General features: G+C 45.8%; 1 protein-coding gene across 1 annotated transcript; it reads left to right on the top strand.

The window, feature by feature from the left end:
- LTF (lactotransferrin) lies at positions 1-27316 on the top strand. Its single transcript, XM_019630443.1, has 17 exons — positions 1-107; positions 3097-3260; positions 5380-5488; positions 5812-5994; positions 6337-6484; positions 7455-7510; positions 10652-10830; positions 11284-11458; positions 12360-12514; positions 13752-13842; positions 14651-14698; positions 15661-15816; positions 17467-17608; positions 22229-22296; positions 24142-24326; positions 25340-25529; positions 27096-27316. The coding sequence occupies exons 1-17, from the start codon at positions 65-67 to the stop codon at positions 27128-27130; spliced, it is 2127 nt and encodes a 708-aa protein (XP_019485988.1). The 5' UTR covers positions 1-64; the 3' UTR covers positions 27131-27316.

A 27316-nucleotide genomic window follows, 5' to 3' on the forward strand; every position in this document is an offset into this window, starting at 1 on the left:
GGGGTGCAGAGCAGGCGCACCTAGCAGAGCCTTCGTTTGCTGGCGTCTCCTCAGGACCCCAGACATGAAACTCATCATCCCCGCCCTGTTGTCCTTCGGGGCCCTTGGTGAGTGCAGGTACCTGGGGACGCGCCCCCCGGCAGATGAGCGTCCCTGTCACTGCGCCCCGCGGGGTGGGCACCCGGGTCACTGCACCCTGCCGCTTGGGCACCCCGATAGCCGCGCCCTGCCGCGTTGGCACACGGCGCCTGCAGCTGGGGAAGCACCCGGGAGTGGGGCCGGGTCCCGCTCACCTGGCCGGAAAGGAGCGGGTCGCCGCATGCCGAGAGCTGCGCAGAGCTTCCCAAAGGGCATTCCCAGACCCTGTCCCATTTTGTCCTACTCATAGTACTGTTACACGAGGCTTACATGGGAGGGAAATGAGACAGACACAGAGGGTGAGTGACTTGCCCGAGACACACAGCACAGCTGGAGTTCAGATCTGAGCTCCTGCAAGGGTTGTGTAACTTGGACAAGACAGAGACTTTCTTCATTTAAAAGAACTGCCCAAACATCTCCCCACGCAGCTGTGAGGCGGCAGTGGTAGGCGACGGTGTACACACGCCTCCCTCCCGCTGCAGAGGGGCCCCGGGTGGAGGCGCAGACTCTCCTGAGATCCCTCTGTCAGAGGGTGGAGGGAAATGATAGATTTCTGGTTTTAAATGTGCCCGGGCTAGAAGGGACTAAATAGAAGGGACTAAGCAATTGTTAATTCTATACCCAAGTTTCTGAAGTAATTTCTGGGGCACTTTGAGGGTACTCACCAGTGATGGACATTAGCGATGTAAGTGTGTGTGGGCAGGGCTTCCTCAGTGGAGGGAGGGTCCCAGGCAGCAGCAGAAAGGCGGTGGTGGGCAGCAGCACCTCGGCAGTATGTGGGGGTCAGAGTGAAAGTGACCCCCCACCCCCGTCTAGTGCAGCCTCCTCCTGTCTTAGGACATCTAGGCCAGGCTGGATGCTTCCTGGATGGAAGGGGGTGATTAGAGAGCAGCAGTGAGCTTACACCCCCAAACCTAGGGAGCACGATGCCATGCCTGTCCCAGCCTTCCGTCCACTTCTCCAAATTCCTTCCCGGTCTGTTGCTCGTGTTTTTGTTTTCTTAACTGTGTTTTGAAACACAAAAGTTTTGAATTTTGATAGGTCCAATTAATTATTATTTTTTAAATTTATGGACTGCTTTTGATGTCATAGCTAATTAATCTTTACCTGACCCAAGGTTGCAATTTTTTTCTTTTGCATTTTCTTCTAAAAGTTTAATTGCTTTATCTTTTACAGTAAGTGCTGTGATCCACTTTGAGTTAATTTTTCTGTATGGTGTGAGGTGGGGCTCTAAGTTTATCGTTTTGCATGTGGATATTTAATTGTGCTGGCACCATTTGTTAACAGACTACCCTTTCTGTCAATTGTCTTAGCACCTTTGTCAAAAATCAATTGACTTTAAATGTAAGAATATAGTTCTGGACTTCTAATTCTGTTTCATTGATCTATATGTCTACCTTTATGCTAATAGCAAACTGTTTTGATAACTGTAGCTTTGTAGTATGTTTTGAAATTGGGAACTAAAATTCCCCCAACTTTGTTCTTTTTCAAAATTGTTTTTGGCTATTCTATATAAATTACATAAAGTAAATTGTATAAATATGAATTATATAAAATTGCTTTAGCTATTTTATATAAATTTATTTATTCTATACAAATTTTAGAATCTGCTTATCACTTTCTGCAAAAAAAAAAAAGCCTGCTGGAATTTTGATAGGGATTGTGTTGATTCTCTATATCAATTTAGGGAGGATTACCTACGATATTGAGTCTTGTAAAGCATGAACATGAATGTTTCTCCATTTATTTAGATCTTTTTTCATTTCCTTCAGCAAGTTTTGGAATTTTCAGTGTACAAATCCTGCATGTATTTTCTTAAATATTTTCCTAGGTATTATTCTTTTTGATGTTTTTGTGAATAGAATGATATTTTAAATTTTATTTTCAGATTGTGCAATGTTTGTAGGCAACAATATCATTGATTCTGTATATTGCTCTTGTATCCTGTGACCTTGTGTTACTTGCTTATTAGTTCTAATAGCATCTTGTAGATTCCTTAGGATTTTCTACATAGAGGATCATGTCTTCAGCAAATAAAGCCTATTTTACTTCTTTATTTCCAGTCTGGATGTTTTTGGTTTTTTTCTCTTTTCTTTCTTGCCTTATTGTTGTTGCTAGCACCTCAGTACTATATTGAATAGAAGAAGCGAGAGTAGTTGCTCTTGCATTGTTCCTGACCTTAGGAGGACAGCATCAGTGTTTTCCCACTTTAATATGATGTTCACCATAGGCTTTTCATAGATGCCCTGCATCAGGCATCCATGTGGTTTTTAAAAGCTGTGAGCAAATCTGGGCCAGCCTCTTCCCCAATTGCATAGATTCCAGCAACAAAGGCAGGCTTGGCAGGAGAACCAGTTTTTCTGATACCGAGGTGAATGGTGGTAACTCAGGCGCACTGACCCATTTGGTACACTGCAGCCACTGACAAGGAGTCGGATGTATTTCCCTTAGTTTTCTTCACATCCCCTGGGGAGATGCTTGTAGACACAACAATCTAGAAGGATCTGGATTCTAGGTTGGCTTTGCCATTGCTAAGTAGCTGGTCCCTCAGCCTCCTCAAGAACCAGGTTCCACATCAGGAACAATAACGCCTTTTCTGCCTACCTCCCAGGTTCACGTGCGACAAGGCAGGTGGGAGAGCTCTGTTAACTGATGCACGGGGTCATCATCATTTTTCTGGGAGTGGGAAATGTGTCAATCATAGGAAGGAAAAGGACCCAGGGGCTCTGGTTGTCCCCTACGATTTATTGAGAATCACAGCCCTCTGGCCAGGATAGAGCGCTCATTAGGCCAGCAAGACACTTCCCCCTGAAGAGAGTAGCCTGATTTAGCCACCGAATGGAGAGGGAAGGGAAGGAGCAGAGACAATGAAGGAGTCTGGGAAACCCCGTCAGAGGGTGAGGTAGTCTCTACTGTGGGCAGTGGCTGAGCCCTTCCTCCGTGGCCTCTTTCTCCCAGGACTGTGTTTGGCTGCCCCTAGGAGAGGCGTGCGATGGTGCACCATATCAAGACCAGAGGCAAGAAAATGCTCCCAACTCCAACGGAATCTGAGAAAAGTGCGTGGTCCCTCTATCTCCTGCATAAGGAAAACCTCCCAAACCGAATGTATCAAGGCCATCGCAGTAAGTGCCATCAGCAAGTGCTATATGTTGGGTGGGACCAAATGGAATGGAAGGGAAGGGAAAGAAATGCGTAAAATAGAAAACCTGCTTTCCCTCCTCCTTCTTCTTTCCTTCCTTGGCGTCTATCAGTTGGGAGCAGTCTTCTCTTATAGGATACAACACTATTTTGAAAGCAGAAATGAACATTCTAAAGTGGAGAGAAAATGTGTCAGGAAACTGAGCTCTCAACATAATTTGTTAATAACAACTGTACAAAAGTGACACAGCAATAGTCATATTGGATGAATATGTAAGACTGGCAAAAGTCAAGGTTACTCTGAAAGGTACTACCCCCAGAAAGATCATTACCTCTAAACCCCGAGAGAAATAAGCTTAGCTGGTCGCAGTTTCCATGTCACATTGTGCGGCAGGGCCTGCCAGGGCACCAGGCTCGGGAAAGACTTTTGTCCAAGGCATTTTGAGGGAGAGAGAAAAGGGAATCATAGCTTGTGGAAGATTTCAGATGCCTTTTGTTTTCTCAGATATAAGATCTACTGAAATAATTTTTACTGATTCACTCAACACATATGCTCTCTGTGCCACGGCTGTGTGTACTTAGCTCTAGCACAGAGTGAGTAATTTGTGTAAAAGTTTTCAGTAAGGTTTAGGGGTATCAGAACAGTAAGTAGGAGGAAAATAATCTAGTTTGAGCAATGTTTTAGGATACTATTTTACAACTGTGGCCTGTGGACAAACACGAAGAGAAATCTCTTAGCTTTTAAGCAATGAACTAAATCATGAAGTAAACTGACAGAATACAGAAAATTCAATCCATCGCCAGTAAAAACATTTAAACAAAAAATGTAGAAAGCTCCAGAGTAAATCTTCACCAGCTCTAACAAGGGGACCCTTTTACATTCTATAAAGAAGTAATGCAAATGGGTAAGAAATGTACGACCACATAAGAAAAATGATATGAACAGAGTATGCATAAGAAGAAATTTATAATTAATAAAATACTTATGAAATGTTTGCCTTAATAGTCAGCGAAGTACAAATCTAAGCAATTTGTTAGCAACTGCAGGGGGCCGGCCGAGTGGCTCAGTTGGTTAAGAGCTCGCTCAAGAGTTTGAGCTCTGAGCGACAGCGGTTCGATTCTCAGCCTGAGCTGAGCAGCCGCTGAGCTGCCAACAGGTGGCAGGATGGCTCAGCTAAAAAAAAAAAAAAAAAAGTTAGCAACTGCATTTTCTAAAGTAATAACACTTAATAAAATGAAAGCCTGTCCTGTTGGTGATTCTATAGTAAAACTGATCCTCAGGGTCTGTGGTGTTGTAAATTGGCATCACAGATTTTCTGGAGAGCGTAATGGTGACACACAGCCAGGGCCACTGACATGCTAGTTGTCTGGGTGACTCCACCCTCAGATGCCTACCCCATCCCAACAGGTCCTCGAAGGAAAAAAAGCTATGAGGAAAAAGCTATCCATGAAAGCATAGTTTTAACCGGAAAAAAAGTCGTAAATAACCCAAGTGCTGAACACTTGGGGGAATTATGTGGAACAACCCACATTATAATAAAATATGATGACGTCTGTAACATCAATGAAGGCCCTATAGGAGTAAAAAAAAATATGTATACAGTTTTAGATAACGAGAGCAGTCCACAAAATATTATCGTTACCAGATTGCAATTACAAGAAATAGGTAAGCATATGAGAATATGCAAAAGAGGATGAACATGGTTTATTATGATGATTTTAAGATAGCTCAAGAGTTAAATTTTCTACCCAATAAAAAAGAACTTAAAAGAAATAAATGTAGAGCAAAAACAGGGGAGAAAGCATCTAGAATAGACAACTTTAAATATAAATGACGGTGGAGGGTGTGATCAGCAGGGTTAGGTAGGAACATGAAAAAGAGACCGTATCAACCTCCGGAGTTAAAACAATTGGTTTGGTGCTTATTTTCCCAAAAGAGGGACCCTTGGCTCGTGCCACCTCTCACAGGATGTGAGTGAACATAATCAAAAGCTGACCCGTTTGAAGATCTTTCCAGCCACGGAGCCTTCTGACGTCCTGAAATCACACACCTGGGTTAGGAGGGGTTTTCTCCTGAAACCGGTCTGGCCTCTTTGCTTTCAGGCAAACAGGGCAGATGCTGTGACCCTGGATAGCGGTTTGGTGTTTGAGGCAGGACTGGAACCCTACAAACTGCGACCTGTAGCAGCGGAGGTCTACGGGACCGAAGCCGGTGAGTCCTCCCTGGGGACCCAGAGCTGGGGTGGCCCTGGGCTCTGTGGAGTCAGAGTGGCTGAGTCGCAGAGTGGCTGAGGTGGGGTCTCAGACAGTATCACACTTGCAGGGGATGGAGTCGCTGTGCGCTTTGCGCCAGAGGCTGACCCATGGGGGGAAGGTCTCTGTGTGCTCCCTGGGGAATCGGGCGGGCTCTGGGCTGCTGTGCACCAGGTGAAACTGAAGCACACGGGTCCCCTTCCCACCAGGGGCTAGTCAGGGTGGGCTGTTTTTCTCCTTTGGGTCCAGGCCAAGAGCTTTCAATTCTCTGCCCCTTTGCAGAGAGACAAACCCAGTACTATGCCGTGGCCGTAGTGAAGAAAGGCAGTGGTTTTCAGCTGAATCAAACGCAAGGCGTGAAGTCCTGCCACACTGGCTTCACCCGCTCCGCCGAGTGGCACATCCCTATGGGCGTGCTTCGTCCATACCTGAACTGGGCGGGGCCCCCCGAGCCCCTACAGGAAGGTGAGATGGCTGGGCGTTTGTGAGTGATCTCAGGCAGGGGTCTCTACTCCAGCTCACACGCACCCATGTTGGGATCATAAAGATGAACATGTGGGATGTCTCTGAGGAGGGGGTGAGGTTAACCAGCTTGACGTGTCCTCTGCACCAGCTGCCCTTGGGAGCTGGGAGCTCAGTCTGCTCTCAGCCAAGGTGCATCTCTGAGCTCCCAACCTCATGACAGAGGTGACACATCTGGCACAGGAGGAAGAAGGGGCTGCCCAGAGGGGATCGCACATTGGGAGGTGTAACTGGCTGTGGCCGGGCTGGCACACACTCTGTGGTCTATGTCTCTGTATTCAACAGCTGTGGCCAAGTTCTTCTCAGCCAGTTGTGTTCCCTGCGTGGATGCTACACAGTACCCCAACCTGTGTCGTCTGTGTGCTGGGACAGGGGCAGATAAATGTGCCTGCTCTACCCGGGAACCATACTTTGGCTACTCCGGTGCCTTCAAGTAAGTGAGGCTGTCTTCTTCTCCCCGGTGACCTGAGTGCCACATGTCCCCAGGCCAGGAGGCCTTTTCTCTGGCCCCAAATAGAGCTCAACCTGCTTGTAAGGACCAGAGAAGCAGCCCAGTGCTCCTACTGCTGTGAAAATAGAGAAACTGAGTCCAAAGAGGGTGATGACTTTGCCCAGTGCCTGTTCCCCTCCAGTCCCCCAGGAACCCACACGTGCCCCCTCACCTCTATACCAGCCGGATAAGCAGTCACCTAGGCAGTGGCCCCCTCACTCTTCCCAGGGAACCCTGTGTTGTCCTGGGTTCTGACTGCTGACTTCTAACCACAGAGGGACTGAAGGAGTCTTGTCATGAGACAACCAGTCCCAGGCTCCTTTGCTGGGCAGGATGGCAGGGTGTCCAGGCTGAGCAGGTCTGCCCTAGCTGAACCTCCCCCGCCACCCCTTCCCCAAGCTGGAAGACAGTGAGCCCCGCCTGATTGGCCTCTGGACCCTATCCGCCCCCATCAGGCTGACGCTGCTCCTCTTCCCCCCATCATCTGCCTCCTGGGCTCAGGCATTTTTCTAGAGGGAGGCCTCCCCACTTCTCTGCCGGCCAGGGTACATTTGCCCACTCAGTCCTGGGAGAAAGAACCACATGGCCAAGGATACCAAGTCTTTGTCCTCTGGTATAGAGGCTTCAAAGCTCTCTTTTCCATAGAAAGACAAAGTTTTGCCCTCTGGGTCCTTAAAGCTAAAGGATGGGGCCTCTGGCCAGCACCCGACCCCTTTTCCTCAGAATCTACCTGGAGGTGGCCCCTGCCACCTTCCCAGCCAGTGTGTTCCACAGCCTCAGAGTCCTGCCCTCCGGGGAGCAGACGCCCACAGGAGACAAGCTCCAGGGTTGTGTTCTGCAGGGAGCTGCAAGGAAAAATTGGGGATGGCGGGCTGCAATGCGCTGATCCTTCTGGTACCTTCTCATTTCGCAGGTGTCTGAAAGACGGGGTCGGAGATGTAGCTTTTGTCAAGGAGACTACAGTGTTTGGTAAGAATAGGGAGAAGAGCTATGGGGACTGCCTCCTTTTATTTTATTTTATGATAATTCTGAATGCTAATTCAATTCCTCAGTTCTTGGCATACTATTACCAAGGTTCCCTACAGGGCACGGCTCTTGCTTTACGTAATTTCATAGTTTAAATGACCAGTTTCCTTTAAATCTTCCATGTCCACTGCCCTTGTCTTTCCCCTCACAGACACCATGACCAAGGACTTGACACACGTCTTCTGAGATGTATGTGCTCTCATCGCAAAATGACCTGTGCTGGTTTGGATTTCTGGGTTCTAAGCTCACAGAGTGTCAGAAACCATGGTGCTGCCAAGGTTTTCTAGCCAGAACTTGGTATTAGAGAGTTGTGCATGGGTCTAATTCAGTGGTTCTCACAGTTGAGGAATGCTGCACGGATGGCGTCCATCAGATTTTATTTATCTATCACTGTAGTGATAGACAGGGTCATCCTGTCCTATCCTTTACCACAAACAGCTCCACGACCCATGCCTTTATGTGTGTCCTCTTACTGTCCTGCTGGAGAATGTCCCTGAGGGAATACACACTGAAGCACAGTTGCTGGGTACGCACAGGCTGAACACATTCTACACTGTACCACTGGGGACAGACCCCCCACGTTCCCTGCAAGTCCACTGGAGACAGGCCCAGCACACACCCAGGACCACTGGGGAAGGCCCCCCACATTCTACCTAGGGCTATCAGGTTACTCTCAGGAATTACACTCCCACCAGAACTCTGCAGCTGTTCTCATTTCCCCACAACTTCAACTTAGGGTATTTTTGACTTTCATATTTTTTGTTTAAATGATGACTAGAAAGCAATAGATACCTCATTGTTGGTTTAATTTGCATTTCTCTGACATCTAGTGAGTTTGATCATCTCAATATACGTGCTAGGAATTTGGGCTTCCCTTTCTTATTTTATAACTTTTGACCACTCTTCTATTAAGTTTCATGAATGTTCCTTCATGATTTTGATTCAAGGATAGGAGTTCCTTCTATCTGGATACCAAGCCATTGTTGGTTTTAGACAGGCCCACCTTCTCTCAGTCAAAAACTCTGTCGTTCGCATCCTGTCTTGAACAATCCTTGATATTGATAGGGTCAAGTCGATGGCTTTTGTCCTGTCAGTTTAAGCTTTTGGGGTCTTTTAAAGATCCCCTCTTCACCCCAAATCATAAAGATTTCCAACAATAAAATTTGAAGACAGCCTCTCTCAACATAATTTGTCCTTATGTATATACTCTACCTAGGTGTGTATTGGGCTTCAGCCTTTCCCTCCTTAATAGTGAGACCATTTTTCTTACGATAACAAATATAAAAAATTCTACTTTCTCCCCATTGATGTGGGGAGCCACTTTTACAGCTAATTTGCATATATTCACGGATCAATTTCTGAGCTATTTTGTGTCGCTGGCGTGTTTTATTTTCTGCTTTTATTACACTGGCTTGTACTAGGCCTTAATGTCAGGGAGAGAAATGGTGGTGGTGGTGGGGGGGGGACTTTCTCGCCATACACTTTGCTGTTCATTTTCAAAAATTTTAAACTAAAATGTTAGAATTGTTCTGTTGAATTTGTAAAAACTTCACACTTTCATTGTAATTATAATTGTTTTGAGTTTAAATTGTTCCATGAAAAATTGAATATTTATAATGTTAAATTGCTCAATCCCTGATTATGATATATCTCCTCTGTTTGATAATATCTCTTTTTATATCTTTAATGGAACTTAAAAATTTTCTCTTTGTTGGTCTCATGCACTTTTTTTTGTGTGTGGGGTGAGGCTAATTACTATCTATTTGATGGTTTCAGTTGTTATTATAGTATCTTATATTCTGTATTAGTTTCTGTTTGGTTTTTGCTAATCCTCAGGATAACACTTGATTTTTGTAGTGTTACCCTGCTGAACTCTCTTATTAATTTTATTAGTTCTTTCTTGGTTTTGTCAGCTTTTCTATGTAGATGATGTCAGCATTTTTAAATAGAGTTGGTCTTTTTCCTTTTAGTGTTTATATCTCCTATTACTTTTGTAAATTGTATAATCTAGACCTTCCGGAATTGTGTTGTCAGTGTGATAGCTAGCATCCTTGCCTTGTTCCTGATTTTTAAGTGAATGTTTAATTTTTCTTCTTTTAGTCTGATTTTGCTGTAGATACTTGGATAAATGGCATCTCTCAAGTTCAGTAACTTTTCCTAGTTCTCTATATTACCAGTTTTCTGAAACTGAAAAAAAAAATCACAATAGACATTGAACATATAAATGCTGTTTTGGCACCTATTAAGATGATTTCATGGTTTTCCTCCTTTAATCCATTATGTCGTGGGTTACTTCAACTTTTTTGACGTTCAACCATTCTTTTGTTAATGGAATAAATTGATAAACCTTAATCCTGAATGATTCATTTTAAAAAGGCTCTGTTGGACTGAGCTAGCAAATACATTATTTGAGATTTTTACATCTATGTGTATAAGTAAAACGGACCTGCAGTTCTTTCCTCCTGTACTTCTTTCTCTGACTTTTGAGATCAAGTTTGTACTAATCTCATAAAATGATCAAGTTTCTGTCATCTTGTATATTCCGAAGCCATTTATATATGATATGGATGAACAATTCCAAATTGGGCTGTACTCACTCACGTAAACTGTATTTTCCCTTCTTTTGATACAGCCAGTGTTGGGCGGTGACTCAACTGTATTTTCTCCCTTAAAATTTTTGACATTTTTATTCTTTCTAGAGATGTAGGTAAGGCAGCACCCCTTGGCTGGCCCCTGGACTTGTCTCCATCATGTAACCTTTTTCTAGGTGAGGTTGCCATGGAAACAGATGGGGTCTGGCTCAGCCTCCTTGGCTCAGCAGGCAGCATTTACAATAATCCCAGGACAGCCCATATGATCCAGTCAGAGCAACACTGGGCTGCCCCCCAAAGGTTTCTGGGCACTGTCTTTACCTTTCTGAGTATTCTGGAGCAATCCATTGCCTTTCTGACTCCCCACGTTTGTCAACTGTGTAAGATGTCTCCTCCAGATCAACTTCATGGTGGGAGGGGAACAATAACTTCTGGTTACTGCCTGGAGTAGGCTCACCTGGGCCCCTCAACCCCTCCTCTCCCCGTTCCCCAGAGAACCTGCCAGAGAAGGCTGAGAGGGACGAGTATGAGCTGCTTTGCCCAGACAACACTCGGAAGTCAGTGGATAAATTCAAGGAATGCCACCTGGCCCGGGTCCCTTCTCATGCTGTTGTGGCCAGAAGTGTGAATGGCAAGGAGGACAGGATCTGGACGCTTCTCCGCCGGGCACAGGTATCTGCGCCCACAGTCCTCCCACCTGCTTGGATTTGGTGGTGGGAGGTTCCTTCCTCCCCTAACTTCCTGCCGCTCTAGAAGTCCTTCTGCAGCCTCACTGCACAGGAGTTTATGAAATCAGTGGACTGCTTGCCTAGGCTGTATTTTGGACAGCAGAAACTATGAAGCACCTCTAGCATTAGTGACCGACAGTGTCTCATGGGCTGGAGCAGAAGTGGGGAGGACAATGCAATATTCTCAGGACTCTAAGGTGCCTGGACCCCAGCGATGCTCTAAAGACTAAGCCGTAACTGAGCTATGTCACAGGGATGCACTGGTCCCTTGCAGGAGGAAGTCAACCAAGGTCCCGCTCTCAGAATCATCCCTAAGTTCCAGATGCTCTTTTTCAACATCGTGTTGTTTCTTCCCTATTGACTGCTGACATCATAAATTCTATTTTTCCTTAATTAGGAGGAGTTTGGAAAAGGCAAGTCACCGGCATTCCAGCTCTTCAGCTCCCCTTCTGGGCAGAAGGACCTGCTGTTCAAAGATAATGCCCTAGGGTTTGAGAGGATCCCCTCGAAGATAGATGCTGGGCTGTACCTCGGTTCCAAGTACCTCACGGCCATCAAGAACCTGAGGCAAAGTAAGTGAGGACAGGGTGGGGCGGGTGGTGAGCCATGGCTGAGCCCCTCTGGGGGCAGCACCTCATACCGCCTGGTGTTTAGGGCTCTGCTCTGTAGTGGTCACTTGCCCATCTCCCGGCCCCTGGAGGTCTTCTCTACAGCAGGTTTGATGCAGTCGGCGCGTGTCTTCTGTTGACCAAGTCAGTGCATGTGGGAGTGTCTCTAGTTTAAGCCAATGTGTCAGTCACCTGAGTTCCCTGTGTACAGCAGGCTCACCAGCCCTGACAGAAAAATCAATTTGACTCCTATGAAGTGAGAAATATGAACATGAACCGAGAGAGCCAGGGCCCCTTCTGGGTGAACCCAGAGGCCTTGGGCGCACCTCACCCTGTGCCTGGGCCCTGGTCTTGGCTGGGGAGACGATAGTGGGTCTGCTCAGCCATGCCTCTTCTCTACTGGGGGGCTTGGGGTGGAGTCTGGGTGAACCCAGAGGTTGCATTACTGATGGTGACTGCCGGCCTTAGGGGAAGTCAGGGCCAGGCTCAAGGTCCCCTAGGTCATCTCATTGGGCTGCCACTGTCTCTGCATCCTGCAGCTTTTCTCCTGTGGGACCGAGATATTAGGCAAGTCATTATACTAAGGATGGAAGGGCGGATTAGAAGCCAGGGGAAGAATGGGACTGAGAAACAAGGTGGACAACCCTGCCCGAGGAGGGAGCTGGGAGCTGAGAGTGGAGGGTGAGACGGCCAGGTGTCCCCAAGGCTCTTCATCCAGGAAGCAGGTCTGGTGTGCGTCCGCCTGAGGGTCAAGCAAGAAAGGCGCCCTGAGCGAGCACAGCTGAGGCCCCACGGAGGTCAGCAGCGCTGGGGTGTCCCTCACAAGGCTCAGGGCTACTCTTGACCATTGTGTCCCTCTGGACAGCGGCTGAGGAGGTGGAGACGCGGCGCGCACAGGTCGTGTGGTGCGCGGTGGGCCCCCAGGAGCAGAGCAAGTGCCAGCAGTGGAGCAGCCAGAGCATGGGAAACGTGACCTGTGCCACAGCCGCCACCACCGAGGACTGCATCGCCCTGGTTCTGGTAGGGGGCCGCCCGTGGTGGGAGCCAGTGTCCCGTGCGGGTGTGTGTGCGGGGCGGCGAGCTCATTAGAAGACCCCAGGTCATGGGCATCTGCTTGGAAGTGATGGGGCGCCAAGAGGCACTGCCAGGGGTGGGGGACGGTTAGGAGGGATGGCCCTGGGTAGGGTCTGCTTGGGGACAGCGCACAGTGTGCACACAGCCACAGCTTTTAGTTAAAAAACTGTTTACTGTGGGCTTGCCACTCCTCGGATTATAAGACCAACGCAGGATTATGGCAGGGAATTTGGAAAATACAGAAAGAAATGATGTAAACTAACTAAATAAATAGAAATGAATGAATGAATGAATGAATGAATGAATGAATAAATGCCACATGTGACCTGACACAGAGGGACACCATTGGGAAAGTTTGGTCATTTCCCACTTCAGGATTTCCGGGTACAGTGACTCATAGGCTTGGCGACATTGCTGGGTCATACCAGTTAGGTAGTTTTTGAGCTCTTTTCACTATTAAGATGTATTGCCACCATTTCCCCACATGAATATTCTTTGAGAACACTTTTGAAACCATGATTTCAGGCTATCTTTTATATGGGTGTGGCTCGGTTTAGTCATGACCCTATTCCTCTTTGTCCCCTTTTATTATTATTATTATCAATAACCCTGTGATGAGCATCCTTGAATAGAAATCTTTATCCACATCTCCTGTTATTTTTAATATCATTGTAAAAAAAAATTAGGACTGGGCCAAAGAGGGAGTTTGGGGTTCTTGATAAACCCGTGTTGGAGTGTGGACTCATGCATTCTGATGGTGAGTGCATTTAATTCTTTCTGCTCGTTTGTTGGCCCACTTCTGTGTAGCACTGAGTGTGGGGCTGATGAGTGGAGATGAGACAAGGCCAGCTGGTCCCATCTGTCTCAGGTAATGAGGCTGGTCCAGGAGGGCGTCCCAAGAATGCTCGGAGTACTGAGAGGGTTTTGTCCAGAGGACGGAGGGTTAGTGCAGCCTGTGCCTGGTCTTCCCAATAGAAGTAACAGCACGAAAGGCACGTGGGGCTGGTAGGGAATCAACAGTGCACGCGGCATTTCTTTTGGGTGCTCAGTTCAAACACCCCTGCCTCTTTCTGCTATTTCATTGGGACACCTTCCATAAAACCATTGTCGCAGACAGCTACTCAGACAGGTGGGACAGGAAACAGCCTCACTGTGGTGCCAGTGATTTGCTTTGTCTTTGCAGAAAGGAGAAGCCGATGCTATGAGTTTGGATGGAGGATTTATCTACGTTGCGGGCAAATGTGGTTTGGTGCCTGTCCTGGCAGAGAGCCAAAGTAAGAGGGGAATGTGTCCTCTCTGGGTTACTCCCCCTGAGTCATGGAGTGGAGGTCGGGAGGAGTAACCCCACTAGGCGGGTCCAGACGGAGACTAAGGTGGATGGATACATTGAACCAGGAGAAATCAGGGGAAAGACTAAACAAAAGGGGTTGTGTGACTGACAGTGTCTCTTCTGGTGAGAGCTGACAAAGTACACATTGGTTTCCTCTTTTTCATTTTTGAAGACTTTTTAGTAAAGTATAATATACATACAGAAAAGTGCACATAAGTACACAGCTCAATGACATTTCATAACTGGTGCATCCCCAGATCAAGACACAGCAAGTTTCACAAGTCCCTTTGTGTCCTCCTGTCCCCAGCTCCCTTACTCAGCAAGGGTAGTGACTCCTGACTTCCAAGGGCACAGATCAGCTCTGCCTATTTTGGAACTTTATATAAAAGGAGTTGTACATCATGTGCATTTTAAAGTATCTTGCTCATTTTTACACTGGTGCTATTCATCCCTATAAGTGTGTAGTTGCAGACTATTCAGTCTCATTGTATAGTATTCTTTTGTGTGGTTCTACTGCTACTATTTATCCATTCTACCGTGGATGGGTCTCTGGGTAATTCCCAGTTGGAAGCTGTTGTAAATAATGCTGCTATGAACATCTGTGTCCATGTCTTTTGGTGAGCAAATATATGCATTTCTGCTGCCTGGAGCAGTCTCTTTGAATTTGATTCTGTATTGTTGAGATTTAAAAGTTTGTGACTTTCAACAAACCCGAGAGTTTCATGACATTTTGCTTGTTTTTATTCTTTCAGAATCTGAAAATAGCAATAATATGAACTGTGTGGATAGACCCGTGGAAGGTGAGTGGGAATCGGTTACTTTCAGGGTCAAGGGTAAGTTCTTGTTGCTGGAGGAAGAGGTTTCAGGAACTTTACAAAACTCACAGAAGAGACACAGCCTTCGAGGTCATAAGTTCTTTTGAAGATGCAAATCATTCATAGATGAATAATTAAAATTAATGTTTATAGTGATTTTCACACTTGGTAGAGAACTTTCACAGTTCTTCAATGTGCCCTGGCCACTTGGAAGGAGGGGTGTTACATCCCCATCTCAGATGGATAAGGAAACAGTGGTCCAGATAGTCTCCCGAAGTGCCCAGATCTCACTCACAGCCGTAGGCGATACTGTGGCAGCTCCTGACCTCTTGTGCTAACCCCGTGCTGTGTGCGCCAGCCACACCTGCCCATCAGAGCTGGCACTTGCTCACCTTCAGAAGGGCTCTGCACTGCCCACAGGGGGAGTCTGTCAGGTGCATCCTGTCTGGAGGAGGATTGCCACCACACTGACCCTTTCACGGTGCAGGGCTCATTCGGACTCAGCACAGGACGGTCCTTGGAGACACACCACTGCATCCAGACAGCACTTAGCCTGGTGGCTGTCATCGCGCCAGCCCGATGAATATTGCAGTTGGTGATTTATGCACTACTGGGGTCAGGCTTGTTGTTCAGTGGTTGTTGCTTTAGTAGCTCACATCTAAAGGTGAATGGCTGGTTTACAACTCAGGGACAGTGTGTGGCTGGTCAAGGAAAATCCCCAGCAATCACTTTGAGGATCTGTTTTCTTACTATCTCATTTCACAGCCCAGATCACTCTTACCTTAACATGGGGCAGCAGCGCCAGCCCTTTTGGTGTACCTAACAGTGCCAGGGGAGTCATTGCTGGTGATGCTTCTTGACCTACTTTGGCCTGGGTTGCAGACAGCTGCGCTAGAGTCCATATACCAGGCCCCCAGAAGTTAAGATTGGCTCTCCTATCATCCAAGGGTATCGTGCTGTGGCGGTCGTCAGGAGATCAAATGCTGATATTACCTGGAATTCTGTGAGAGGGAAGAAGTCCTGCCACACGGCTGTGGGCAGGACCGCAGGCTGGAATATCCCCATGGGCCTGCTCTTCAACCAGACAGGCTCCTGCAAATTTGGTAAGGAGTCCTGAGGGAGGTGGGCGAGCTCCCCTGGGTGGGGGGCATGTGGAGCTGTGGAACCTCAGGGACGGGAGGGGGCAGGGGACTTGCAGGCCTGCAGCCCCTTTTGGTGTAAGCAAGCTCAAGGACACGGAGTGGTTCTCCGCCCAGCCCTCCCCATGCCCCATCCACCCCACTCCAAGGTCAAACGCTGGAATATCAGTCGGTTCCTCTGCACCCTAAGAATGGATGCAGGCTCTGAGAAGTACATAGGTTATGTCTGACTTTTTGGAGCTCCAGATCTAAATTCCTCCCAGGTGCTGGCTTCCTAATTCGGGAAAAGGCACCTGCCTGCCTCATGGTAGGTGACTTCTGTTACTAAATCAGAACTGACTTCTCACGCCACACTGCAAAGGAAATGGAAGACCTCGAGGGTCTAGCTCAACCTGCTTCTGGGGCCTTCTCTTCCTGCCACAACCCATGCTCACGCCCCACGCATGAGCCATGCCCTCACCTGTTGAGGGCCCGTTGAAATGGGGGTGTGCGACATGTTCTCGCCGTGGTTCACCTCCTGTGCAGGCGCCTCCTCGGGCAGGCTTTCAGGGAGGCTGCGCTCCTCACCAGCACTTCATGCCGTTGTCTCTCCCTGCAGCTCCCTCGCTGCCTCTGTGCTGGATGCGCCCCAGCCCCTGCCCGAGACTGGCACGTGGTCTGGCTCTTCCAGTGCTGGGGCTGCAGCCTGATAATGGGTGCTATTTGCTCATTAAAGCAGTGCTTTCTCATTATTTCCTCTCTCCTCAGCCCACATTAATCCATGGTAACTCCCTAACCTGGGTTAAATCACTGGGTAGGTTAGCTTAGATTACATTCAGCTGAAAGGTTAAGAGCACGCCAAAGAGTAGAAGGTTAAGCAAGACTCAGGTTTGTTTCTGTCTCATGTGAGTGAAGTCCAGAGGTCGATCGTCCAGGGCTAGTATGATGGCAGCATGGTGTCAGGGACCTGGGCTTCAAACAGCTGGCTGCTCTGACATGGTGGCTTTCATGCTCAAAGTCACCTCAATGGCCCCTGTCACAACGGGAGATCCAGCCCCTGCTTGTGCGTTCCATATGCGGAATGAAAGAAGGGAAAGGGGCTAAGGACAGCGCATGCCACTGTCTTTTAAGGATGTTTCCAAGATGCTGGACCCAGCACTCCCACTCATAGTTCAGTGGCCAGTACCTGCCACATGGCTGTACCAGCCACAGGGTATCGGATCAGGCTAGTCTTTATTCTAGGGGACCAGGTGTCCAGGTAAGAAGCAGGGCTTCTATTACTGAGAAAAAGGGGAAGTCAGATGCCAGAGTAGGCAACCAGCAGGTTGGGCTGCAGATGTATGCTCATTAGCTGAGTCCCCAGCTCCAGACTGTGATGGTGGGACCCTCTGCGTAGTCACAGACTCTCATCCCCAGCCCCGGTCAGGTTTCCTGCCAACGCCTACAGTCTGAAGCCTTTTCTGATTTCTAGTGGGCTGTGGATTGGTGGTAACATGTCACTGCTTGTGACAGTGACTGTCCTATCTGGCCTGGGCAATGTAATGAACCTAAACCAAGCTGCGTCCCCTGCTGGGTAAAGGCCACTTATGTTGATTCAGGTAGGAAGAGCTGACTTCCCATGTTCCTTCTCTACAGATGAATTCTTTAGTCAAAGCTGTGCCCCTGGGTCAGACCCGAGCTCCAGTCTCTGTGCACTGTGTATTGGCAACGAGGCGGGCCAGAACAAGTGTGCGCCCAACAGCAATGAGAGATACTATAGCTACGCCGGGGCTTTCAGGTGAGTGCTATGGTCAAGCTCCACCAGGATATGGCCTTTGGCGCTGCTTTTCTAAGGGGCCCTATGTGGCCTGTCGCGGCAGAACCGGGAACCACCTCGGGGGTCTGATAGTGGGCAGCATCAATGAGGGCTCTTCCCATTACCCTCACCACCTCAGAGAGTGGGGGGCTGGTACCTGGGTTATCTGCCTTCAGCTCTGTTGGGCTCCTCGCTGTGGCCTGGAGCCAAAGTCAACCTCAGTGGGCCTCAATGTCTTCATCCTCAAAATCAAACAGCTAGAGTATGTGGTGTCTTAAGTCCTTGCTACAATTCAGTTTTATGGGGAAGAGGTTTCTTTTTCATAGCCACTCCCCACCCCCCAATCTAGGTTATCATGTTTTACATTTCACTTTTCTATTTGATTTTGGCCCTTGAAATGGCAAAGAGAAAAAGCAGTATTGCCGTGTTATTCTCCACTAGTGAAGTGAAAAATGAACAAAAAAATAGGTTTTCAGAATTATCACCACTTAGTGATTTGCAGAAACTCTCCGCAACCTACATTTTACAATCCCATCATTCATTTAGATGTTGTTTCTCAAGAGTGCTTACTGTATTTGGGGTGTGAAGGGCAGAGTCCTCCCTCACCCGCTTTTCTCCATTCTTCAAGAATATATTTCACCACCAGATGGCATCATGTATCTGAGCATGACAGGGATCAAATTGATCTTTGAACTTTTATATATATATATATATATATATATATATATATTTATTTATTTATTTTCAGTACCCTTTCCCTCCGGTGATGAGATGATATAAAATAGCTTTTACTGTACTCTGAGTGACTCATAAGAAAAATATTTTGTGAAAGTACACAAATATCTTTAATGGACTAAGGATTTTCAAATGGAAAAGTCGTATGTGATTCCATTTGAAGTATTGAATAGACACATAGCTGATAAAAACCCAAAGGAATCATGTAGTGTTTTTTTTTTCAAACTTATGATAAGGTATGATTTCACTGGAAACACCTATGCTGCAGTATTTACATTAGAACAAAATGCTTTGTCTTTTGTTCTAATTGAAAGCTGGGACCAGAAGTCCTAGTTTCCTCTATATTTCTAACTAATATCCCTATATTGCTGGTTCTTAACTTTTAAATGTAACTGTCAGCTGTTTTCTGATGCCTTTCTATTATGGAAAAAGGAGATCTAGTCTCTCGTCTGGCTCTTCTGTCTCTTCCACCCACGACCACAAATTTCACTTCCTTTTAGCCCCCAGTAAGTTTACGTCATAGTCAGCGTTATGTTTTTATGAATATGGAAATATTATCCTCGTAGTAAATATATGGGATGATACGATTAAGTTTCCCTTATTGTACAAAGTTTTTGTATGCTCTGTACAAAGTTGACAGACGTCTGATTTATTCACTTATTTAGTTTTCTGTGCTTTAAAAAAATCATGAATTCGTCTCCAAGCCCTCTACTAATAGTGTAACTCTCCGACCAAGACATACACAAGCAGAGTGGGTGCTGCCCCAGGTTTATCGTTCCCTTGGGACTGTTACCCCTGAAGACCTCCATCCTGCTGCTCAGCCTGGATTGGTGCCCTCTAGGCCCCCTGCTCCTCTGTGGCCCTGGGATTCCCCTGAACCATCATTCTGGGACTTCGCTTGGTCTCACTTCATGTTCAAGCGCCCATTTCCTGGATCCCACATTATTAGCTACCTTGATTTTGTGGTAACAGAACATATCTTTTTGAGAAAGGGTGAATAGGAGTTGCTGATTTTTGAGTATTTACATGTCTGAAAACATCTTTATTTTACCTGTGAAATGGCTTATAGTTTGGCTGAATAACTAAGTGTAGGTTGAAAAACATTAGGAATTTTGACAGGATTTCCATATCTGGGGAATGGCAGCACGAGGCTATTTAGCCCAACTTCCCCACCGAAAACAAGCAAAAATGCTGGATTAAGTACTCTCTCTCTCTTAAAAGCATTGAATAACTGACAGAGTAATAAGGAGTTATTAAATTAAAGTCTAAGGGAGAATAGGAATTCAGAGAGCTAAGTGGAACCACTTGACCCTGAGGACATTTACCTTTTCTGACCAACTTACTTTAAGGTAGGAGTGAACCAGAAGTAACTTTCACGTTTACTCCTGGGGGACTTCAAATTGCCTGGATGCTGAGGAAAAGGGAGAGGAAAATACACACCATCCCTGAGAAACTGAAACCATGAGCTAGCTCTTGCGAGGATTTGTAGCTCAAACTTGTGTCTCCTAGGATGGTCCAGAAATTCTCAACTTATACATTTTTTTAAAAAGTGGTCCCAGACTAGTAGTTCCCCTAGGAACCTGCCTGAAAGACAGCATACTCAGATCAGGCCTCAAAGACTGCTCAAAAATACTCTTCTAATAATAAAGAGCTGTATGCAGTAAATATTAACCAAATACACAGGGGAAGAAAGTCACCAGAAGCAAAATCCAGCAGTAAAAGCAAGTTGGCATTTTTAAAAAAGGAATAAATAGAACATCTATAAAGGAAAAAAATATAGCAATTGAAATTAGCTATGCAATTGACCAGGTTAACAGATTAGACATAGCTAAAAAAGAGTGAAGTAGAAGATATGTGAAAAAAATTATGCAGAACGTAACATAGAAAGAGAGAAAATATAGCAAATTTAAAGCATCAATCCATTGTCTTGTGATTTCTAGAGTTTCTGTTGAGAAACCTGCCACTATTTTTGATTCTTTGTACATGACTTTCTTTCTTCCTGAAAACTTTCTGAGTTTTCAATAATTTATTTTTGGGTTCCTAATTCTGAGAGAATAAGCTTTTGAAGACTTATGGGGTGTTTCAGACAAACAGGTCTACACAATGAATATTTTGTGAAGAGTAATTAAATCAGACACATATAATTTATATTTTTCTCTAAATTTACAGAGATTTAACAATGAGTGAAAAATACTCTTTAGGAAAAGTGAGATTTAAAAATAGTCTAAAGAACTATTTTTTAAAAATCTCCAGTGTTCTGAAACTAACAATGATATGTCTGTATGTGAGTCTTCTGTTTAATTCATTGGATTGGGCACTTGGTAAATCCTTTTGTCTAGAAACTCAAGTTTTTCACTTCTGGAAAATTTTACTTCATTATCTCTTTGATAATTTTTATCCTGTTTTTTTCTGATTTCTCTTTAAACTTTAATTCTTAAATTATAGATGCTCCTGGATTATCATATCATTTTCTAACTCTTTCTTTTTTATTATTTGCTCTTCCTTACCTTTTAATTTCTGTGATTTTTGCTCAGTTTAATCTTCTAATCATATCATTTTAAATAATTTTTATGATTATAATTTTTCACTTTCTGAAAACTCTTTCTGTAATCTGACTGTTTCTATTTTAGATCTTCCTGTTCTTGTTTCATGAATGTTGCACCTTCTTTCATCTCTTTAATGATGTTAATTATAGCTTAAATTAAAATAAAAAAAGTTTTATTCTCTCTCCTACATTGTCTCTGTATCCTCTGAGTATAATTGCTCTAGTTTCCATCTTTTCTGATATTTTCAAATATCCAGTGGTCTCTGGCTGTTTATCCATATTTAAGAGTAAAGTACCAGAGCTGACTGTTAGCTCTGTATCAGTTGCCTTGTCTTGTCAAGTATGGGCCTCACTCTAGGGCAACTGGTTTGTGTCGTTTCACTGTGGAGCATCCAAATATCAGAACCTATAGGCACTGATCAGATTCTTCAGAGATAGAATCCTCCTGTCTGTTTCTTGGGAGGCTGAGAGGGAGCTATGATTAAACCTTCCAGGATATAGATTTTTCACTCCACTCTTTGATTTCAGTGTAGGGTCTCTGTCCTCAATTCTGTTAGGTTCTCTAGTCCATAGTATTGTTCAAATTAAATTTCCCTGTGAACCAACCTCAGTCTTCTGCCAAGGTGAGGGGGAACAACGTCCAGCTGCATGGGATAGGAGGATACCTAACTGCACCTGCGTAGGCTCTATGCAGTCCTCCTGTTCTCAGCCACTTGGTGTGGTGTCTGGTACTTCTAATTGTTGAGACTTTCTGGAGTTCGGCAGTGCACATCAGTTTTCTTCTTCTGGGCTTCCCCATTTCCAACTTATATTACAGCTTCCTTTGCTCTGCAGGGTCAATTACTGCTCATCCATTTGCTCTTTAACTTCCAAAAGTTGCCATTATTATCTTCTTTTTTTCCCTTCTTGCTCTCCTGTCTCTCATGGATTTATAGCTTTAAAAAAATCTCATAAGGCTGGCCGCCTGGCTCAGTTGGTTAAGAGCTTGCTCAAGAGTGTGAGCTCTGAGCAACAGGGTTGCCAGTTCGATTCCTGGCCCAAGCTGAGCTGCTGCTGAACTGCCATCAGGTGGCAAGATGGCTCAGCTAAAAAAAAAAACAAAAAACCTCATAAATGTCATTTTATTGGGATTTTAGAAGGAGGGCAAATACACATCTGTGTTCAATCATCTGCTTTAACTGTAAGTTCCTGCAAATACTTGTCTTTATCTTTTCCATGTTTACTCCCATTTTCAGATTTTGGAATGTATATTGCAAATATTTATGAAAACTCTAGTAGTTTCTCTTCTCTGGCAATGTGTTTATTTTCCTGGAAAATTTTAGGTGCCTGGCTGAGAATGCTGGAGATGTTGCATTTGTGAAAGATTCCACTGTCTTGGAGAACACGAATGGTAAGTGAAGATGTTTCCCCTTCCCCTTCAGAGCAGAGTCCTTCACATCACAATAATCCCAGTATTCAGATTTGCAACTGGAAAGATAGTATATACCCTTTTGCAGACTTTTGATTAAGTTAATTCTAATTTTTTTTTACCTCAATATGCAACATGGTAGTGTCTATAGGTGTCACATTGATTTTGAAACAGCTCTCTCCATCCCTCTTTCTCTTTCTCTCTCTCTCTCTCTCTCTCTCTCTCTCTCTCTCTCTCTCTCTCTCTCACACACACACACACACACACACACACACACACACCGGCAATACTCAGTAGCAAATGTTTCCTGGCGTTGTCTAGAGACAACCACAGAAGCACGGCATCTGCCTGACCCAGCCTATGGGAAACTGAATGTGGATGATACTAAAAACAAAAAACTGAACATATGCAAATAAGATTTCCCTTTTCAAAAAAGGAAGTAGGCCTTCATTCAGCCCCATGTGAGCCCCCCATCTGGAAACTCCTTGTGAGTAAATGGGGACAACATCATAGGTAGATGTAGGTGGCAGAAGATGATGTACCAGCCAGTGTTGAATAAATCACTTTCTCCTGATTTCTAGATGAACATTATAAGGACGAAATTCAAATTCAAGACTCCTAGTCATTTGCTACCTTCCAAACTGCACCTCTCTCCTTAGTCCTCATCCATCCTCCTCAGCAGACGACTTGCTATTTTGTCCCCTGAGAAAGAACTGCCCCAACTTTCTGCCTCCTTCTTATACAGAGATCAACAGCCACAGCCGCTCCTTTCTCCTCACGTCTCTTGGGAGAGGCACTGAGGTCAGACATGTAAATTTGGAATGACCTCAATACAAACAGACAAAGCAAAACAAAACAAAATGGTGGGAGTGTTTTCTTGAGGGGAGTGGGCAGGAGGAGAGAAGCAAGGGCCTGAACACCGAGCCTGCGTTTGCACACACACGGACACGCGTGACACGCATACAATTCCATTTCAAATTTATGAACCATTAATCTAAATGATCTCCAGGGATCAGGTTGACGTCTAATTTAATTTTAAGCTTCTGTGGGATTTTACAACTATATGGTCTTGGAATTGACTAAATGTATTTGACAAGCCCGTAGAAGTTCTTCTCTTTTTTTCTGGTCAAACTCAGAGCATTTGAATATGAAAGGAAGGAGAGAAACAATTCCTTCTTGAACATAAACCAGCTATTCTTTTTTGGGAACTCACTGGAAAATGTGGAACAGGTAGAGGGTTTCGTTTTTAAAAATTAAAAAAAAATTTAACAGCTTCATTGAGATACAATTCACATACTATAAAACCCACCCCTTCAGACTGTGCAGTTCAGTGGTCTCCAGCACGTTCTCAGAGTTGTGCAACCATCAACACAGCCCAATTCTAGAATGCTCATAAACCCCATAAAGAAACTTCGTATCTAACAGTCTCATCTCCAATCTCCCAGAGCTGACAGCCATCAATCCACTTTCTGTCTCCCTAGATCAGCCTATTCTGGACATTTCACAAAAATCCTACCATGTGTGGCCTTTTGTGTCTGGCTTCTTTCACTTAGCATCATGTTTTCGAGATTCGTCCGTATTGTAGCGTGTATCAGTCCTTCACTCCTTTCTGTGGCTGAATTATATCTCATGGTATGGATACAACATTAATGATATGGTTGAAGTTTGTATAGTTTGTGTAGCACAAAGCTTCTTTCTGTCCCCTTCCCATCACTGCGTCCCCAGTGTGTGCGTTTCAAGAGGCCCGCGGATGGTCACACCCACCTAGAAGGACACTTTGATGACGCTGGGCAGCTGTGGCTGATGCCACCTTCTTTCTCTCCCCAGGAAGGAGCACTGAAGAGTGGGCTAGGAATTTGAACCTGGCGGACTTTGAGCTTCTGTGCCTTGATGGCACCCGGAAGCCTGTGACTGAAGCTGAGAGCTGCCACCTGGCCAAGGCCCCAAATCATGGTGTGGTATCTCAGAGAGAGAAGGTAGAACACGTGGAAAAGGTGCTGCTCAAACAACAGGTATGGACCACCAGGGCCTCCTGCCCTTTCTTACCTACCTGGGCTTCTGGTAGGTGGGGCAGCCACAGTGAATCAGCCCATCTCAAGCCTGTTTTCAGGTCCCTCTGCTTGAAGCTGGGGTGACAGTATTTACTTCATGTTGTGGGGCTTCCCAAAGTCTCGGTGAAGCTTCTGACCCTAAGCTTCCTGGGACCGACCTAAGTTCTGCCCTGAGCCTCCTGTCCCTGGACTCATGCACATAGCCTGACGCAGAGACGGTCACTGTCCTTGTCCTTCCTTTTGTTCTTCGGGCAAATGAGGGTGGTGACCGAACCGTCCCCCCACAACTAGGTAGAAAGCGGCCTGCTCTGGTGATGCTCCCGGAATCTGGCTGACCTAGCAATGTTCTAGACAAGGCCCCCATCTCTACAAACCCCAAACCCAGGACTTCTGTAGATTTCAGGCTATCTATGAGAACTGGCTTGAAGGGAGTCCTATGATTGCCTTTACGTCTGTGATTCTCTATCAGAGCTTCTAGTTTAGTATCGAAACGTCATGTCTCTAGATGAGCTTTAAAGACAGGGGCCTTGGAATGGTAATGACCTGGTCAGTGGCAGAGATGATTTCCAAAGCAGACTGCCTCGCTGGGAGGGCTGGCCTATTAGAATTTGGCCGGTGATCAATTTTGGGGGCAGGTCTCAAAAACCCTCAGCTGTCACCTGGTCACCCATAAGAAGTTCTAAGGATAGAGACTCCGATTAAGAAGAAAGGAAAGATGGCAGGAGGGGAGATCAGAAGTGACAAGGGACCTGGGTACTGTCCGGGGTGGGTCTGCCACCTGGGGCATGGGAGACAGGAGGACATGGGGCAGAGGAGACTCTGCCAAGGCAGTGGAATGATGCCAGAACTCAGCTCCTTTCACCTCAGTTTTCCCAGGACTGATCCTGGATGGAAGAAATGTCCTTGGCCTCCTCAACCCACAAGCTCTCCTGTTTTCCTCTGCTACTCACTTGCTATGCGCCCCTTTGATACAGGCGAAGTTTGGAAGAAATGGATCAGACTGTCCGGACAAGTTTTGTTTGTTCCGGTCCGAAACCAGAAACCTTCTGTTCAATGACAACACCGAGTGTCTGGCCAAACTCCATGGCAAAACGACATACGAAACATATTTGGGACAAGAGTATGTCACTGCTGTTGCTAATCTGAGACAATGCTCCAGCTCCCGTAAGTGGACCATAGATAGCTCTCTAAGAAGCTGCCACAAATGAAAGTCAGGTTGGACGGTCAAACATCATTCTAGGAAGGGAGATGGCTATAATAATGTTAGGGCAATATAATACCTGTATGCCTTGAGAAATACAATCACATTGATGAGGTGTAAGAATTAGAACATAAAATACAAGCAATAGATAATGTGCTAAATTTTTATAATGCTGATAGTGACTGTCATGGAGTGTTTTTTTTAATTAGTTTCAGGTGTACAAAACAATGCAATAATTATCCTTTTCACCCCTCACAAAGTGACAACCCCTCTCCCTCCATCCACTGCTCCCCCACCCCCGATATCATACATATCTATTACAATTCCATTGATTCCATTCTCACACTCTACTCCACATCCCATGTCATTGAGTTTTTAGAAACTGTTCATTTATTTTATTCAGTAAAATGAAATGTGTGTGTATATGTATATGTACATACACATATATACACATGTGTATTGAGAAATAACAAATTCTAGTTTCTACACAGTTACCATAAATACCAACTATAAAGAATACAAATGCCCAAAACCATTTTAGCCGGGATGTACTGACAATAACTCAATTTCTAAAAAACATTTAGAAGACATCACAGAGTGTCATGAGGCTTCAGGTGGTGATTCTCAGGTTCCAGTGGGTGCGGGCTCCGCTGTGCCCCACTGGTCGCCCCGAGTCCTACTCCTGGCCCCTCACCCAGGATGTCAGAGGCATTGGAATTGGTGGGGAGACAGTCTAGGGATGGGGTAGGGCCAAGAACCTCTATGTCAGTGCTTCTCAACCAGGGGTGATTTTGCCCCAGAGGGAACACTTGGCAATGCCTGGAGATAGTTTTGATTCTCATAACTCAGAGGATGCTGCTGGTATCTGTGGGTAATAGCCAGGGATGCTACTAAAGAAAGCACAGAACGGTCCTCACAGCAAAGAATTCCCCAGCCCTGAATGTCAGTAATGCCCTGGTGGAGAAGCCCTGCTCCCGAGGAATTGTGCTGAAGGTGGTTCTAGGGCTACACTCTGAGAAACCCAGGTGTAGGGCTATTCTTGAAAGCAGCCAGCTCACGAAGGCACGGACTGCACACCCCTGTCTGTCCAAGCTGAACCCTTGGCACTTAGCACAGTGACTCATTTGTGAATGAACAGGTGAACACTGTTGCAAACAGATTTTCATGAAGGTGACCTTGTTATTATAATTGCTCATGTTCCAGAAGTTAAAGGACCATCAATGTCTGGTGCACTTGAAAGTGTGGCAGTTGATTCAGTTAAAGACAAGTTGGGTGGGTGGTTGTGTCAGTTGGGCCAGAGCAGGTGTCACCCAGGCTGGTGAGGGTCAGAGCTGCATGTGCTCCCTTGGGCTCTGCAGCGATTAGGAGGAGAGGCTGTGAGAAAATGTGAGTAGGGCAAGCACTGACTTAGGGTGGTGGGAGAAGAGCAGAAGGAAGTCTATTTTAGTATCCTCTTTGATTGATGTATTGTTTAAAACAACAACAACAAAAAGAAACTGGTTTCTGAATCCCCTGCTTTGAATCCACAGCGCTTCTGGAAGCCTGCGCCTTCCTGAGGAGGTAAAACCCAAGAAGGTGGCCCATGCTCCCCCAGGGAGCCCCAGCCCTTCCCTGCGCCCGGCCCCCAGCCCCAGGCACGCTGGGGCCTTTTTCTCCCGTCCTGAGGTGCAGTTTCCCAGTCACATCTGCTTTCACGTTTCCCTGCTGTCATCTTAGCAAGAAATAAAATCAGAAATGCTGTTGCTTTTCA

This window comes from Hipposideros armiger, unplaced genomic scaffold (assembly GCF_001890085.2).
Source record: "Hipposideros armiger isolate ML-2016 unplaced genomic scaffold, ASM189008v1 scaffold_18, whole genome shotgun sequence".
In the NCBI taxonomy this organism is placed as follows: domain Eukaryota; kingdom Metazoa; phylum Chordata; class Mammalia; order Chiroptera; family Hipposideridae; genus Hipposideros; species Hipposideros armiger.

Excerpts from the sequence above, each read along its gene's own strand:
- LTF (XM_019630443.1), top strand. The coding sequence starts at position 65 with ATGAAACTCATCATCCCCGCCCTGTTGTCCTTCGGGGCCCTTG. Across the intron at positions 22,297-24,141 it reads TGTCTTGGAGAACACGAATG|GAAGGAGCACTGAAGAGTGG; the intron begins GTAAGTGAAGAT and ends TTCTCTCCCCAG. Across the intron at positions 25,530-27,095 it reads GAGACAATGCTCCAGCTCCC|CGCTTCTGGAAGCCTGCGCC; the intron begins GTAAGTGGACCA and ends TTGAATCCACAG.